Source organism: Scylla paramamosain, chromosome 29 (assembly GCF_035594125.1).
Source record: "Scylla paramamosain isolate STU-SP2022 chromosome 29, ASM3559412v1, whole genome shotgun sequence".
Classification (NCBI taxonomy): Eukaryota; Metazoa; Arthropoda; class Malacostraca; order Decapoda; family Portunidae; genus Scylla; species Scylla paramamosain.
This window is the reverse complement of record NC_087179.1, coordinates 16,524,380-16,539,379: the sequence shown is the minus strand read 5'-3', so window position 1 is coordinate 16,539,379 and position 15,000 is coordinate 16,524,380. Positions and strand designations below refer to the sequence as shown.

General features: G+C 44.2%; 2 protein-coding genes across 14 annotated transcripts in view; both read right to left on the bottom strand.

Annotated features, from left to right (window-relative positions):
- LOC135115765 (uncharacterized) overlaps positions 1-13,228 on the bottom strand; it is a 117,079-nt gene extending 103,851 nt beyond the window's left edge. For both annotated transcript variants that reach the window (XM_064032781.1, XM_064032782.1), the window contains exons 1-9: positions 13,069-13,228; positions 8,092-8,260; positions 6,654-6,839; positions 5,086-5,175; positions 4,294-4,515; positions 3,533-3,655; positions 2,792-2,894; positions 1,556-2,394; positions 911-1,002 (exon numbers count right to left, since the gene is read on the bottom strand). In XM_064032781.1, coding sequence (XP_063888851.1) covers positions 911-1,002; positions 1,556-2,394; positions 2,792-2,894; positions 3,533-3,655; positions 4,294-4,515; positions 5,086-5,175; positions 6,654-6,839; positions 8,092-8,260; positions 13,069-13,157 — 1,913 coding nt within the window. In that variant the 5' untranslated portion in view covers positions 13,158-13,228. The remainder of the gene's footprint in view (positions 1-910; positions 1,003-1,555; positions 2,395-2,791; positions 2,895-3,532; positions 3,656-4,293; positions 4,516-5,085; positions 5,176-6,653; positions 6,840-8,091; positions 8,261-13,068) is intronic.
- A 1,113-nt stretch (positions 13,229-14,341) lies between these two features.
- LOC135115768 (uncharacterized) overlaps positions 14,342-15,000 on the bottom strand; it is a 17,077-nt gene continuing 16,418 nt past the window's right edge. For all 12 annotated transcript variants that reach the window (XR_010276042.1, XR_010276048.1, XR_010276045.1 and 9 more), the window contains one exon: positions 14,342-14,500. Coding sequence is in view for 2 of the 12 variants with exons in the window: in XM_064032786.1 (XP_063888856.1) it covers positions 14,371-14,500 (130 nt within the window). In the remaining 10 variants the exon portion in view is untranslated. The remainder of the gene's footprint in view (positions 14,501-15,000) is intronic.

Sequence of the window (15,000 nt, the reverse complement as noted above, 5' to 3'; positions counted from 1 at the left end):
GTGTGTGTGTGTGTGTGTGTGTGTGTGTGTGTGTGTGTGTGTGTGTACAGCAAGACAATAACATTCTCCAGTCTTCTCTTCCTCCTGTTCTTTTTCTTTTTCCTTCTACTCTTTTTCTTCCTCCTCCTCCTCATACTTCTGTTCTTTCTCTTCTTTCTCCTCCTCCTCCTCCTCCTGCTGCTTTTACTACTGCTAATTTCTTTCTTCTCCTATTCTTTCTTTTTTCTACTCTTTCTCCTCCTCCTCCTCCTCCTCCTCCTGATACTACTTTCTCCTATTCCTACTCTCTTCTACTCTTCCTCCTCCTCCTCCTACTGTCTTTCTTCTACTCTTTCTCTTCCTCCTCCTTCTTCTCCCACTCTCTTTCGCCTCCTCCTTCTTATTCTCTTTATTCTCCCCTCCTTTTCTCTTTATAATTTTCTTTTCTTTTCTTAATCTTATTCTCCCTTTGTTTCTCCTTTAGTAGTACAGTAAAGACACTGTTCCAATTCTAAAAAATAGGAATATTGCTAACATTTCCTACTACTCAAAAAAAAATAAAATAAATAAATAATAATTCCTTAAGTACATTCCCATTCCCTGAACAGAAACACTGCCGCCATTCCCACTCCCCCTCAAAAAATGACACTTCTCTCATTCCCAAATTCCCATTCATAAACTAAACACTGGCCCCACATTCCCACTCCCAAAAATGAACAGGGGCGGTAACACTTGGCTAATCTACTTTCTGAGGCACCGCAACACTCCTCTCCTGCAACAGTTCCAGTCGTAGGAGGATGTACAGCAACAGAAGCAAAAATCCCTGAGCTTACTGGCAAAGAGGCATGCAAGAGTGACAATACTGGTCAGCTCTTGCACTAGAAACATACGTACATATGCACATACCGTCTTTCTCCCTCTTTCTCCTCACCTGAAGGTATCAGAGGACGTCAGTAGTGCCAGGCGGTGCAGGCGTTCCAGGGTGGTTACCAGCTTGTATTTCTCCTCCTCCCCGCTGCTCACCTGGGGATGCACATCATACATTAGGGTCCTCACAGCAGCAGGCACCACAATACAATACTAAGGAATGTTTAAAAATGCTGTGCTCTCTTGTCACTTTTCCTTAGGCTGCAGAGATGATTAGTTGTGTTCTTAAGAGTGTTTCTCCTGTTTATAATGTAGGAATGTTGTTATGTTACTAGAACCATTAGAAAAATAGACTTAAAAATGTGTTAAATGTGCTGTTGTGAACTTGTTTTTGGAAATGCTCTGCTCTCTCACCACGACTATTCTCACAGGGCACAGAGCTGATTGGCTGTGTGTTCAAGGACTGTTCCTCCTGCTAATAATGTAAAATTTTCATCAAGAGAGCAAGCTAAATTCTTTATAAATGTTACTACTACTTCAAAATCAATGTTATCTTGTGGTTTAGTATGTTTAGTCTATTAATGAAGTTTTCAAATGGGGCAAAAAACAAAAAAGAATCAATTTATACACCCAGAGATTAAATTCTAAGCCAAATGATAATGAGAACTTTTCCTGAGCATCTACATAATGACTATGTCTTTCACCTCACCTTCTGCCTGAGCTCCACAATGATGGCCCGCTGCTCGGCCACTTCATTCATCAGCTTCATCAAGTGGCTCGTCTCCATGTACGGGTCACTCATTGGCACAGGGTCCTCCTCCATCACAACAGTCCTACCCTCATTCTCCTCCTCTTTGTCCTCCTCCTCCCTGCTGTCCTCCTGGCCTTGTGTAGTGATGGATATTGAGTTATTGTCAGATTTCTTCTTCTCAGGTTCAAGGCCATAATCCAAGAAGACACTGCCCTCCCTATCACTCTGGTCACTGCTCACAGGTCCCCCTCCTTCACTGCCAGACTCAGGGCCATGGCTGTCACGCTGCACACCCTTAGCTGGAATGTCACGGCCCACAGTGTCCCTGCCGTGGCCTCTTAGGTAGTCCTCCTGTAGCCTTATCTTCTCCTCAAAGGTCCTCTTGATGTGAGGGTCCAGACTCCTCCCGTCCTCTGAGTTCGTAGACTCACTCCTGGCACAGTCGTCAAAGGAGGACCGCCTGTCCCACCTGGCCCTCTGTAGCATCCTGGAAAGGCCACTCAGATGGTCTCCAGAGCCAGGTATCTCGCTGGCCTCAGAATACACTGGGCTGCTGGACTGACTGGATGACTCAAACTTGGAGATGAGCTGAGACACGAAGGAGCCCGGCGTGCGGACTTGTCTTTTGCGCATGGTGGGCGTGGTGGCCTGCGAGGATGGGAGAGCCGAGTCCCTTGTGCTACTCACTGATCCCTCCTGCAGTGCCTCCTCCAGCGGCGCCCACTCAGAGGTCATGGAGAGTGGCTGCGTCAATCGTCGGACTTCCTGCAGCTCTCTCTCCAGCCTCAGCAGTTCCTCTGTGGGTGAGATGCGAGACATGAAGGTGTGACTTGCATGACTACGTCCGGTGTGCAGCTTGAAAGTGAAGAAATAACCAAAAAATGCACATACGACAAAACAAGTGGCTAGTAATCATTTACGTAAATGAACACCCTACACAAATACGTAAAACACAGACAAATGATATAAAAAAATCTTCAAATACAACAAAAAAAATATATATATACAACAAAACAAATAACTGACAATCCTACAGTACATTAATAACACCTTGCAGACACAGAGCTGAGAAATGAAACAAACCAAAGACACAGAAATCAAATAATCCCAACTGCAAATGTGAAAAAGAATAATGAGGAGAAAGTAACAAACTAATCTGCAATTACTGACCCAACCAACCCTCACAGAACTCACCATAATGAGCAGCTACATGGTTGTGGAGGGCAACGGTGTCTTGATTGAGCATGGCACGTAGGAGGGGAATGCCACGCTCCTCCCACTCCCTCCACCAACGCAGCTGTGAGGGATGCCAGAGGTGTGAGTGGGTGATGCCAGGGAGGGACGTGAGGTGGAGTGGCACAGAGAGGAACGTTAAAAAAGGAATAAATAAATGAAGGAAAATAGGAAGTGAGGTGAAGATGTAAAAAAGATATGGAGAGAAATTAGATGAAGAAAGGAAAGAATGCATAATGGGGAGGAGAGGAACAGGATGAAGGTCAGGGAGGTTATGGATGGGGAAGGGATAAGGAGGGAAGAGGTAGGAGGAGACCGTTTAAGGGAGGCACACTCAAGAAAAGGAGGAGGAGGAGGAGGAGGGAGGGAGAAGGTGCTCAAGGGGACACACACTTGAGAAAGGTAAACACACACACACACACACACACGCACGCACACACACACTAAGAGGACACAGTAAATAATTGTATAAAAAAAAAGGAAAAGAAAGATTTGAAAGTTTACCTTACAGAGCAATCAGACAATGGAAAACAGTGACTGATAAAGCTGTGTTTGCAAGGACCATCCACACCATTGAAGATAAACATGACAAATTAACATTACTGTGAAAATACAATAGGTAAGAACAATTAGGTAAAAAGAGACACACATACACAGTCATCACAATGCAAATCAGTGAGAAGAGTACAGGTGTGGCCTCACCATGCTGTTCAGGACAGAGGCAAGTGGAGAGCCAGCAGCGTCAGAGGATGCGGTGCTGGGGCGCTCCTCACTGTTCGCCCCCTCACTCTTCTCACAGAAAGGAAGGGAGCCGCTGTCCTCCCCCTGCGGAAAGGAAAGAGAAGAGGAGTAGCTGTGAGGTGACATGGGCTTTTGCTGTCACATGTAGTAGTGTAAGGAGATCAAGATAAACTGTACGTATAATTTGAGATGGTTGGGTAAAAAACAATAAGAAAAAATAATACATGACATTCAATAACTATATGCTAATATGAAATGAGAAGAGAAGCTTAACCCTTTGACTGTCACTTGGTACACCTTTCCGTAACTACCAGTCCCTCTGAGACATCTTTACTCGTCCTACAGCCATGTCCAACTTTTAAACTGGGAAGAAATTGCAAAACATATCCTTTCTCATTGCTAACTTTCTTGTAGATACTTATAAAGACTTCACACATTGCTTCTGGTGCTGCCAATCCCTCTGAGACATCTTTACTCATCCTACAGCCATGTCCAACTTTTAAACTGGGAAGAAATTGCAAAACATATCCTTTCTCATTGCTAACTTTATTGTAGATGCTTATAAAGGCTTCACACATTGCTTCTGGTGCTGCCAATTGTTTTATGTCTAACTGAAAGGGTTAACATGAAAACCGCAAAGACAGCAAGAGATTTAACACTGCGGCAATGAGAGAGAGGCTGAAGACGCTCAGTTAGAGGACAAACATGCAGACTTTACTTACCATAGTCTGTATCTCTGAGTGTATACTAAGAGGTGTATTGACAGAGGGCGAGGGGTGTGCATGGGCTGGAGTCACAGTGGTAGGGGTGGCAAGGAGGGCACCAGGCGTCAGGGCCACAGGGGAGGGGCCAGCAGCATCCCTCCCCCTGCCCCCATCTGCTACCTTCTCCGGGGTTACTGTGTCAAAGGTCATCCCGTCATCCCCCACCTCTAGGCCACTCAGCTGAAATGGGGCAAAATCAAGGTCACAACAATCAGGTCATGTGTTGGATTAGGTTACACTGGGTCATCCTGAGGTCATATTGAGGTCATATTAAGGTCATACATCATCCTTCTCTTACTTCATGCCCAAAAATCCTCCTCCTCCTCTTCCTCCTCCACCTCTTCTAGTCTATCCTACATCCTCTTTCTCATTTTCCTCTTCGTACAAAACCCAGCTTGAATATACCCATTATTATCTTCCTCCTCCTCCTCACATCCTTATCCTCTTCTTCCAATACCAATGCACATCCTTATCATTATCCTCCTCCTCCTCCTCCTCTTCCTCTTCCTCAGATCCTTATACTTTTCCTACTGCACATAATATACACATAACATTTCAACCTCCTCCTCCTCCTCCTCCTCCTCCTCCTCCTCTTCTTCTTCAGTTCCATTTCTCATTTGACATACTAATCCTCCTCCTCTAAGCAATTTCTTCTCCTCCATGACTGAATCTCGAGTCTCAACCCCCTCCTCCTCCTCCTCCATCCCTTGCACATCCTCTTCCTCCTCCTCCTCCTCCTCCTCCACTCACTTCACTCTCAGTACTGGCCGTGGCCGCTGCTAGCTCCTCCTTCACATGGTTGAGCTGCTCCTCCAGGCTTCTCTTCTCCTCCCTTAGAACCTGAAGAAGGAGGCCCATGAGAGAGAGAGAGAGAGAGAGAGAGAGAGAGAGAGAGAGAGAGAGAGAGAGAGAGAGAGAGAGAGCAGGTATACAAGAGATGAATATTTGAGAATGGATGGTAAAGGAGGAAATGATAAAAGGGGAGGGAAGGGAAGAAAAGAGGAGGGAAGAAAGGAAAGGAAAAGGAAGGGAAAGGAAAAATCGGGGAAGGAAAGAGAAGAAAAGGGAAGGATGCAAAAGACTACAGGGATGAGAGACAAAAAAAGGAAGAGAAAAATACGAAGAGAAGGGAAAGGAAGGGAAGGAACAGTACAAAAGGGAAGAAAATAAGCAAAAGTGGAAAGGATACCAAACAAAAAAGAAGGAAATGAATGAGAATGAGAGAAAGCAACAGAACGAACAAGAAAAAAAGAAAGAAAAAACAAAGATATGAAAAGAAATGGAGAGGAAAATAACGAAAAGGAAAAAAACAATACAAAAACAAAACAAAACAAAACAAGAGGAAATAAAACAACGCAATGGGAAATCAAATAAACCAAAGGAAATGAGAAGTAAAAAAAAACAAGAAAATGGAGGAGAGGAAATGCTTACTAATATAAATAGAGAAGAATGTGAAAGGGAATACAAGAGAGTGAAAGAAAGAGAAGAAAAGGAGAAAGTAGGAGAGGAGGAGTAAACAAAGAGGGCCTTGTATCAATGTAAACAAAAGGCAGTTGAGAGAGAGAGAGAGAGAGAGAGAGAGAGAGAGAGAGAGAGAGAGAGAGAGAGAGAGAGAGAAATGTGCAGTAAAAAAAAGCAAGAAAAATACATCAATTGATACGAGCAAAGAAAGAAAAAGGCAAAAAGGAAATAAATAAATGAAAAGAGGAAAGAAGAGAAAAGAAAACAAAAAAGGAAAGGAAGGGGAAGGCAGGAAATCAGAACATGGAGTTGTGTATGATGAAGGAATGAATAAACAGAAAAAAAAGAGAAGAAAAACACAGGAAGGAAATTCACACCAAACACACACACACACACACACACACACACACACACACACGTACACACACACACACAGTGGGTAGAATGGCCAGCACAGCGCAGATTAAGTGTGATATATGGTTATAATCCTACCCACCACCCTTAAGAACTCAAAAGGAATATTTTACATGTATACAATGGTTCTTTTTTTAAGTAAGGAACATGACCCTATAGGAAGATACAAATGTTGAGATTATTCATTATTATTATTATTTTTTTAAGGTTCAAACTTGTAAAAAAAAATGAAAAAAAGAATCTGCTATCAAAAGCTTCCCCTCCATAATCACAGAATATTGAATAATTTACCTCTTTTTTTTTTTTTTGCACCATGAACTTAGTCAATCAATCTATCCACTTCTTGGCTGTCAGTTTCATTCCACCTATTCTCCCAAACAAATCACTTCATTTTCATTTACTTTACATTTACCTATCAGTCAATCCATTAACCTCCACCTCACCTCTACTAGTTTCTGCACATCCTCCAGGGTCTCTTGAAGGCGATAAGCGGCTAGTGTCTGTGTCTCCGCCTGTGCCTTCCAGTGGGTCAGCTGGGAGGACAGGCGTGCCACCTCCTCTCTGTGCCTCCTCACGGCCTCCTCCTCCCGCTGGCTGTGGCTCTCCGCTTCCTCCTGCGCCGCATTCAGCTGTGGGAGGGGTTGGAGTGAGTGTGGGTGTGAGGGGCAGGGATAGAAGGGTGAGTGGAAAGAGGGATGGGTTAGGGAAGGGAGTGATTGTTGTGTTCATGGTTGTTTGGTGTGAGTGAGTGGCTGACTTACTGAATGAGTGAGTGAATGAGTGAGTGAGTGCTTTACTGAGTGGATGAATGAATGGATGACTGGTTGAATGAATGACTGAATGACTGAATGAATGAATATATGAATGAATGGCTGACATATTGAATGAATGAGTGAATGAATAAATTAATTAATACATGACTGGCTGATTGTCTTACTGAATGAATGAATAAATGAATGAATGGATGACCAACTTACAGAATGAATTAATTAATAAGTTAATGAATGGCTGACCTACTGACAGAACGAATGAATGAATAAAGCTGATTGACTTAGTGACTGAATGAATAAATAAATTAATGTCTGACTGGCACACTGAATGCATTAATGAGTGAATGAATAAATAAATGAATGGCTGACGTACTGAACGAATAAATATAAATGACGAACTAATTAAATATATAGATATGACAGATTCAATGACAAAAAGAGAGGAAAAACAATCATAACTAACCAACAAACAAACAAACACACTCACTCACTCACTGATCATTACCTCTTGCATCAGCCTCACTCAAATTACACAACCAGATTAACTGATTGACATACAGGGTGACTGGCAGCACACACGCCCCTCAATGCATGACTCACAGCACCAGAGACAGACAGGGCGAGGGCGTGACACTGTAACACTACAAGGTCCCTATTCTGAAATGCCTCTGCGCCGCACTTCCACTGTTTTCAAAAAGGGCTCTGTAAGTTGAAGTGACGCGTGTTTCAAGGGTGTTTTTTACGGTTCTAGAGACAGGTTGACAAGGTTTCTACATTAACAACAAGACAAACACTCTTGGGAACCCGGCTAATCATCTCAGTGGCCTTTTAAAACAGTCGTGGTGAGAGAGCAAAGTGTTTCTGAATACAGGTAAGTCATGGGTGTGTCATCCAGCACTACGCACCACAAGAAGCATGGCTGGGGAATGAATTGATGGGAGAAAAGAAAGAAAAAGCAAAAAGAAAATAAATAAATGAAAAAAGGAAAAAAAGAAAACGGAAAGCAGGAAATCTTGTTATAACCGACTGACTGGTGACTGAGCACACGCTACACACCTGCCAACACACCTACCTCACCCCGCCCCGCCCCGCCCATCGCTCCCCCACACACCTGGTCAGTGAGGAGCTGTAATCTGGAGGCGAGGGAGGCGTTGTCCCTCTCCAGGTGCGCCAGGCGGCTCACCAGGGATTCCTTCTCCTCCCTGCCGTCGTCCACCTGCCTCCGCGCTGCCTCCACCTCCGCCTCCAGCTCCCGCGCCACCGACAACTGCTGCTGCACGCTGTAGGAGTAACAAGCGCATGTAATTAGGGCTGTTAGGGTGTTACATCGCCTAAATACATGTATAAGAAGTTAGTAGTAGTAGTAGTAGTAGTAGTAGTAGTAGTAGTAGTAAATGTCCGTAAAGGTGTGCGTGTGAGTAAAAATTTCCTGCTTATAATCATCATCACTACATACACAGTGCCTCTCTCTCTCTCTCTCTCTCTCTCTCTCTCTCTCTCTCTCTCTCTCTCTCTCTCTCTCTCTCCAGAAGACACGCTGCGATGCCCTGAGAATTAAAATGACTGGTCAAAAGCGCTGCCACGTGCCTGAGCAGGTTGGCGCGCTGCCACGTTCTGACCGCCACGCCTCTTGCCTCGTCCACCACACCCACCAACCTGACTCAACTCCAGCCTGATTCTTATGTGAGGGAGCATCGACACGTGAGAGAGAGAGAGAGAGAGAGAGAGAGAGAGAGAGAGAGAGAGAGAGAGAGAGAGAGAGAGAGAGAGAGAGAGAGAGAGAGAGAGAGAGAGAGAGAGAGAGAGAAAGAGAGAGACGAAAACAATAACCTTTTCAGACTACACTCTTTCAGAGACTGGCATCTTCAGTGTACCTTTTATTTATGCCTTCTTGTTGCCCCCAGTCAAGGCCTCTCTTACTCGTACATAAAATAAAAGAAAAAGAAAATAAAGTAAAAAAAAAGTTTGCCATGCCGTGCGTTGGACGTGGCATCCCTCAAGGTGGCCACAACGGAAATACTTACGACCCATCTCTAAAAAAAAAAAGATCTGCGCTGCACCTCCACCATGAAAAGGCTCTGACTGAAGGCACACAGGCTTTTAAGGGTGATTTTCCGACTTCAGTGACACATTAACGGAAATATGAAGGACAAACAGTCTTCAAAAGGAACTCGGCTAATCATCTCTGTGACCTTTGAAAACAGCCGTAGCGAGACAAGTGCTTTTTTTTCTCTTACATAACTACACTACAGCATTCCTCAAGCTTACAATATGCTTCCTACACTGCAAGTATTCTGACGCGTGAATTGTGACGTGGACAGTTCGACAGGCGCCCTCCGCGGAAGGTAAACGGGAAGAGGAGTGGGGTGGAGGGAGGGGAGAGGAGGTGACGGATGCAGGTGTTGTGTTGCCAGGGACGTTGCTGCGGTGTTATGGCGGTTGTAGTGCAGTTGATTGTGGTTTACTTATAGTGGGTTTGATATAATAATGATGATAATAATATGAAGAACAAGAATAACAAGAACAACAAGAATTAGAAAAAACAGGAACAACAACAACAACAACAACAACAATTAGAAGAAGAAAAGCAAGAACAAGAAGAGGAACAAGAACAAGAACAAGAATTAGAAGAAAAGCAACAACAACAACAACAACAACAACAACAACAAACCTATAACAACCGAACTTAACACTATCATAACCCAACATATCGTAACCCAGCCTCACATTTCAACAACACTTCAATATTCCACAACACTGATGGTCCTGCCAACGTAAATATGGGTTATCAGTGTTTAATCACCTTGTACAGCATAATAACCACATTCCATACAGCAATACAGATAAAATAAACCCTCCAGCCATGTCCACACCGCCTAGTGATAATGCGATGTGTGTGTGTGTGTGTGTGTGTGTGTGTGTGTGATCGCTAGTGGATGCCGCCGTTCCAGGGGATTTAAGGCTGACAAGACCACAGGGAGCTTGGTGGAGGGACAAGCGATAAGGTATAGGGTGTGTGTGTGTGTGTGTCCCATGGGAGGCAGTGGCTAGGGCGAGGGGTGGGGGGGTTGAGTGAGGTGACAGTGTTCTACCTTGTTGTAAGTGCCCAGATCAAGAGTAAACATGGAGTAACTTACCTAACTAACGCAATTTAATTTAATCTAACCCAAGCTAACCTAACCTTACTTAACTTAACCAAACGTAACCTAACCTAACGCAACCTAATATAACCTAACCTAACCTAACCTAACCCAACCAAACCTGATCCAACCCACCTAACCTAACGTCCACTCAAAAGCGCAGCATTTTACATTCCCGCGGCGCTGTGCAGTACAACAAAAGACGCCTGTGTGATGCCAATGCAGGACCCTCTCTACAATGCCATCTGGGAGGCGCCTTCAGGTCTGCCGCGCACTGGTAAAAACAACAAGGCTCTTCTTCGGACATATGCCCTGAATAGCTTAAGCCACTCCTGTCCTCATTTTCATCATTATTTTTGCAGTTACCTATTTTCCAGCACCCCACCAGCAGCGCCCCCAGTGTCAGGCAAGGCACCTCCCGTATTCAGAAACACTACAATGATCTTTACTTTTAAAAGGCTCTGGTACAAGTAACACAGGTTTTTAAGTGCATTTTTACGAATCTACTGACAGATTAGTAACATTTCTACGTTATTAACAGGAGAAACACTCGCGGGAACCCGGCTAATTACCTCTGTGGCCTTGGAAGATTGTGATGAGAGAGCAAAATGTAGAAAAAAAAATGGGATAAAAGATGGGTGCAGGTTGGAATATTAAATCGGGGAAGGCTATGAACGAGCTGGAGGAGGAAGACGGAGAGGAAGAAGAGGGAAAAAAGAGTTATAGGAAATTTAGGTAGAGAAAAAAGAAGAGGGAAAAAAAAGGAAGGGTTTCTATCTATTTATTTTATTATTTATTTATTCATTTATCATTATCTATTCTTTTTGGACATAGGTGATAGAGGAAATAGTAGGACTGAACAGAAGGCACTTAACCTAACCTAACCTAACCGAGCAGGCATCCAGAGGCGAAGCGCGGCGACTGAACATGCGTGTGATGAGAGCAGGGTTAAGACGTGGGTTCTATTGTCTCTGTCTACTGGTGTCTGCGTTGCTGGTGGCTAAATAAGGTAGGCATTCAAGGCACAGTTTGATGAAAGCGGTCCGTGTCTCGCTGTACTGGTTCGTGGAAGTCAGCATATCGGGAGCACCAAGGTCAGGTCAGTATAGGCAGTGAGCGGGTTATAGGCTGGGTTGTAGGCTGGATAAGGCGGTGCGTGTTGTGGTGTTGAAGGTTATAATGTAAGGCTTGGCTGTCCTCGTGTTGTGTTCCTTGAGGCGCAGGGAACACGCAATCACTGACAAATGATGTTCAACGGAAAAACACTAAAAAAGAGGAACAATTCATACCAGATAGATTTAAATTCTCTTTCACTCCTCTTTTATTCATTTATTTGTTTATTTATTTTAGCGGTAATAAAGCGGGATTTTTTTTTCTTCTTTCTTAGCGATTTGCAGGTCTCCCTTACACAGAGAGAGAGCAAATAAATAAATAAATAAAATAAAATAAATAAAAATAAAATAGCACTATACACCCTAACACTAACTCGTTGCAGTGTTTTCTTTCTGTTTTCTTCCCCTTTTAATTCAGCGATTTCCATAGTCTCCCTTACACAGAAAACGATAAAAAAAAACACCAAATATTTCCCACTGAACAACGCCACACCAACTTGACGCAGTGTTTTCTTTCTCGCCTTAAGTGTTTTCTTTCCTCTCCCTTTTTCCAGCGACTTCCAGATCCCCCTAGCAAAGAAAAAGAGCAAAAACACACGCCAGACTCTTCCCACTTAGCCAAACAGCGCCACACCAAGTAGATACAGTGATAACAAGAAGGACTACTTTACCAAACACTCATGACGCAGCTTCCGTTCACACACACACACACACACACACACACACACACACACACACACACAGTACACTACCTCTGCATGAGTGTGGCTGGGCAGGAGCAGTGTGCGGCCGTCATAACAAGTAGCAGCTTCACACACTTCACTCTGAACACCCTCGCAGCAGCAGGATGAGGCAGGAAACACACACACATACACACACACACTCATTCATACGAGGAGGCCAACACACTGACCCTGCGCTGACTGACTGACCTTGGCTACTGTACTGGGGGTGTGAGGAGTGGGTCAGTGGGGAGGGGGTCAGGTGAGTGATGTGGAGTCAGGTCAGGAAAAGTCGTTAGAAGGTTGCTTAAAATTCTTCTTTTTCTTTTTCTTCTTCTTCCTCTTCTTTTTTTCTGCTTCTGGTTCATAAAATCGTACAGGCTGGTAGTGTTTGCTCTGTGTTCCTCCCTTCTTCCTCTTTTTCTTCGTCTTTCTTCTTTTCTTCCTTTTCTTTTCTTCTTTCTTGTGTCCCTCCTTTCTTCTTCTTCTCTTCTGCTTCGTAAGACTCAAATTACGAAGCGTTTATTTTTCATCTCTGCATTCTCCCTCTTCTTCATTCTCTTCCTCCACCTATTGCCGCGGCGCCTCGGAGCAGTCAGTCAGCCTGCTCCCTGTGGACTGTACAACACCACCTCGGTTTCCCTCCTACAGTCAACATTCCCTACACTGCGCATTTCCTTCGTCTTCTTCCTTCCCTTCATCAGACACACCACCACCCTGCAGTACACAAAGGCCCGTATCCTGAAACGTTTTGCTCTCGCCATGATTAAGTTTCCAAGGCCACAGGGAGGACTATAGCCATTTTCTCACGAGTGTTTCCCCCTGTTAATAATGTAATCTTGTTAATCTGTCACTAGAACCGTAAAAAAACAGTTGTAAACCCGTGTAAACCTCAATAATTAGTCTTTTGAGTGTAGGGGCGCTGAATATAGATATGCTTAGGGATGCTTACACGCCCCCTTCTCGTCAGCTCCACAAATTATGTTAGTTTGATAGGAAGTTTTAATAGCATAATTTCTTCCGCTCCCCCCTTCTCTCTCTCTCTCTCTCTCACTCTCTCTCTCTCTCTCATCTCTCTCTCTCTCTCTCTCTCGGCAGCAGCAAGCCCACTCACCCCTCGAGGGCATGGTGCAGGGCGCGACACTGGTCCCTGAGGGCGGCATTGTTCTCCTCGGCAGTGGTGAGGTGTGAGGTGAGGGTCATGGTTTTCCCCCGTCAGGCGCTTGTTGGTGTGGGTCAGCTCCAATACCTCCTGCTGCAGCTCCCCCGGGTCACTGCGGAGGGAAGAGAAGGTTAGGTCACGTTAGGAAGAAGATGGAACCCGCCCCCCTCTCTCTCTCTTTCTAACCTGACAGTGTTTTCTCTCTCTTAAATGTTGTCTTCCCATTTTTTGCTGTCATTTTCTACTATCACCTCAGTAGTCCAAGGTCAGGTCACCTCGTTAGGAATGCAAGGTCTGCTGTGCCTGTGTATCTGTGAAACTCCATGTAACTCTCCCCAACACAGCATATCCACCCCCTCAGTGCCGCCACCCTGTGTATCTATGTACCTTCTTGTACCTCCCTCCAGCACATCCACCTCCCTTCAGTGCCCGCCACCCCACAGTGCACCGCGTAATGTACCCCGTGGCGTGGTCGGGAGTGTTTCATCAGCACGGTAACCTAAACAACTCTAGCGAATAATTCCTATATCTTATCTTTCCTCTGGTGGTGGTGGTGGTGGTGGTGGTGGTGGTGGCGTGTTCCTTCTTCGCCTCCAGTGATAACCCAAGGCTCTTAAGAGATAAAACTGCCAAAACATGACGAGAGAGAGAGAGAGAGAGAGAGAGAGAGAGGAGAGAGAGAGAGAGAGAGATGAGAGAGGAGAGAGAGAGAGAGAGAGAGAGAGAGAGAGAGAGAATATGCAACAGATGCGAATGAACGAATGAATACATGAATGAATGAGAGAGAAAGAGAATAGAAAGGAGACATATAAAAGAGAATGAGAGGAAAAAGATAAGAAAGAGGAAAAAGATAAAAAATACGAGGAGAGAGGGAAGAATAGGAGGAAAAGACAAATACGAAATAAAGAGAGAGAAGAACAGGAAAAAAAAACACAAATAGGAGATGGAGAGAGAGAGAAGAAAAGGGAGAAAAACAAACATAAGAGGAAGAGGGGAAGAGGAGGAGGAAAGAGGTGGAAGATAAGAGGAAAGGAAGAGAGAGAGGAAGACAAAAAGATGCAAGAAGGAAGAAATGGGAGAAAGAGAGAGAGAAAAAAAAGGAAACAAATATAAGGAAAGAGAAAAACGAAAAAAAAAAAATGAGATAGAGAAGAAGTAAAGGAGATAAAATAACAAAAAGGAGGTGGAGGAAGACGAAGGGGGGAGAGGGGGAGAGGAGGGAGGGGGGTACTTACGGGAGGTAAATGCCGCCCCTCATCCTCTATACTTCCGTAGGTGAAGTTGGCGAAGCTGTTGTGGTGGTGGTGGTGGGAGTGAGAATGGTGCAGGCGCGGGGTGGTGCGGGTGGTGGGGGTGGTGGGCATTCCGACCCCCTTCCAGACTCCTGTGGTGAAATGATAGGTATGAATAGTCGTGGTGGTGGTGGTAGTAGTAGTAGTAGTAGTAGTAGTAGTAGTAGTAGTAGTAGTAGTAGTAGTAGTAGTAGTAGTAGTAGTAGTAGTAGTAATAGTAGTAGTAATAATAATAATAATAATAATAATAATAATAATAATAATAATAATAATAATAATAATAATAATAATAATAATAAATAATAATAATAACAACAACAATACATTCACTTTCTACCATAAATGACAATATCATTACCACCACCACCACCACCACCACCACCACCACCCAATCCACAAACTCCACTCACAAAATAACCCCACAAGAACCACCATTAGTCCACCTACTACTCCACACAACTACACCTAACCTATCCTAAAGCCACTCCACCTAACCTAACCTAACCTAACCTTAACCTAACTTAACCTAACCTAACCTAACCTAACCTAACCTAACCTAACCTAACTTAACTTAACCTAACATAACCTAACT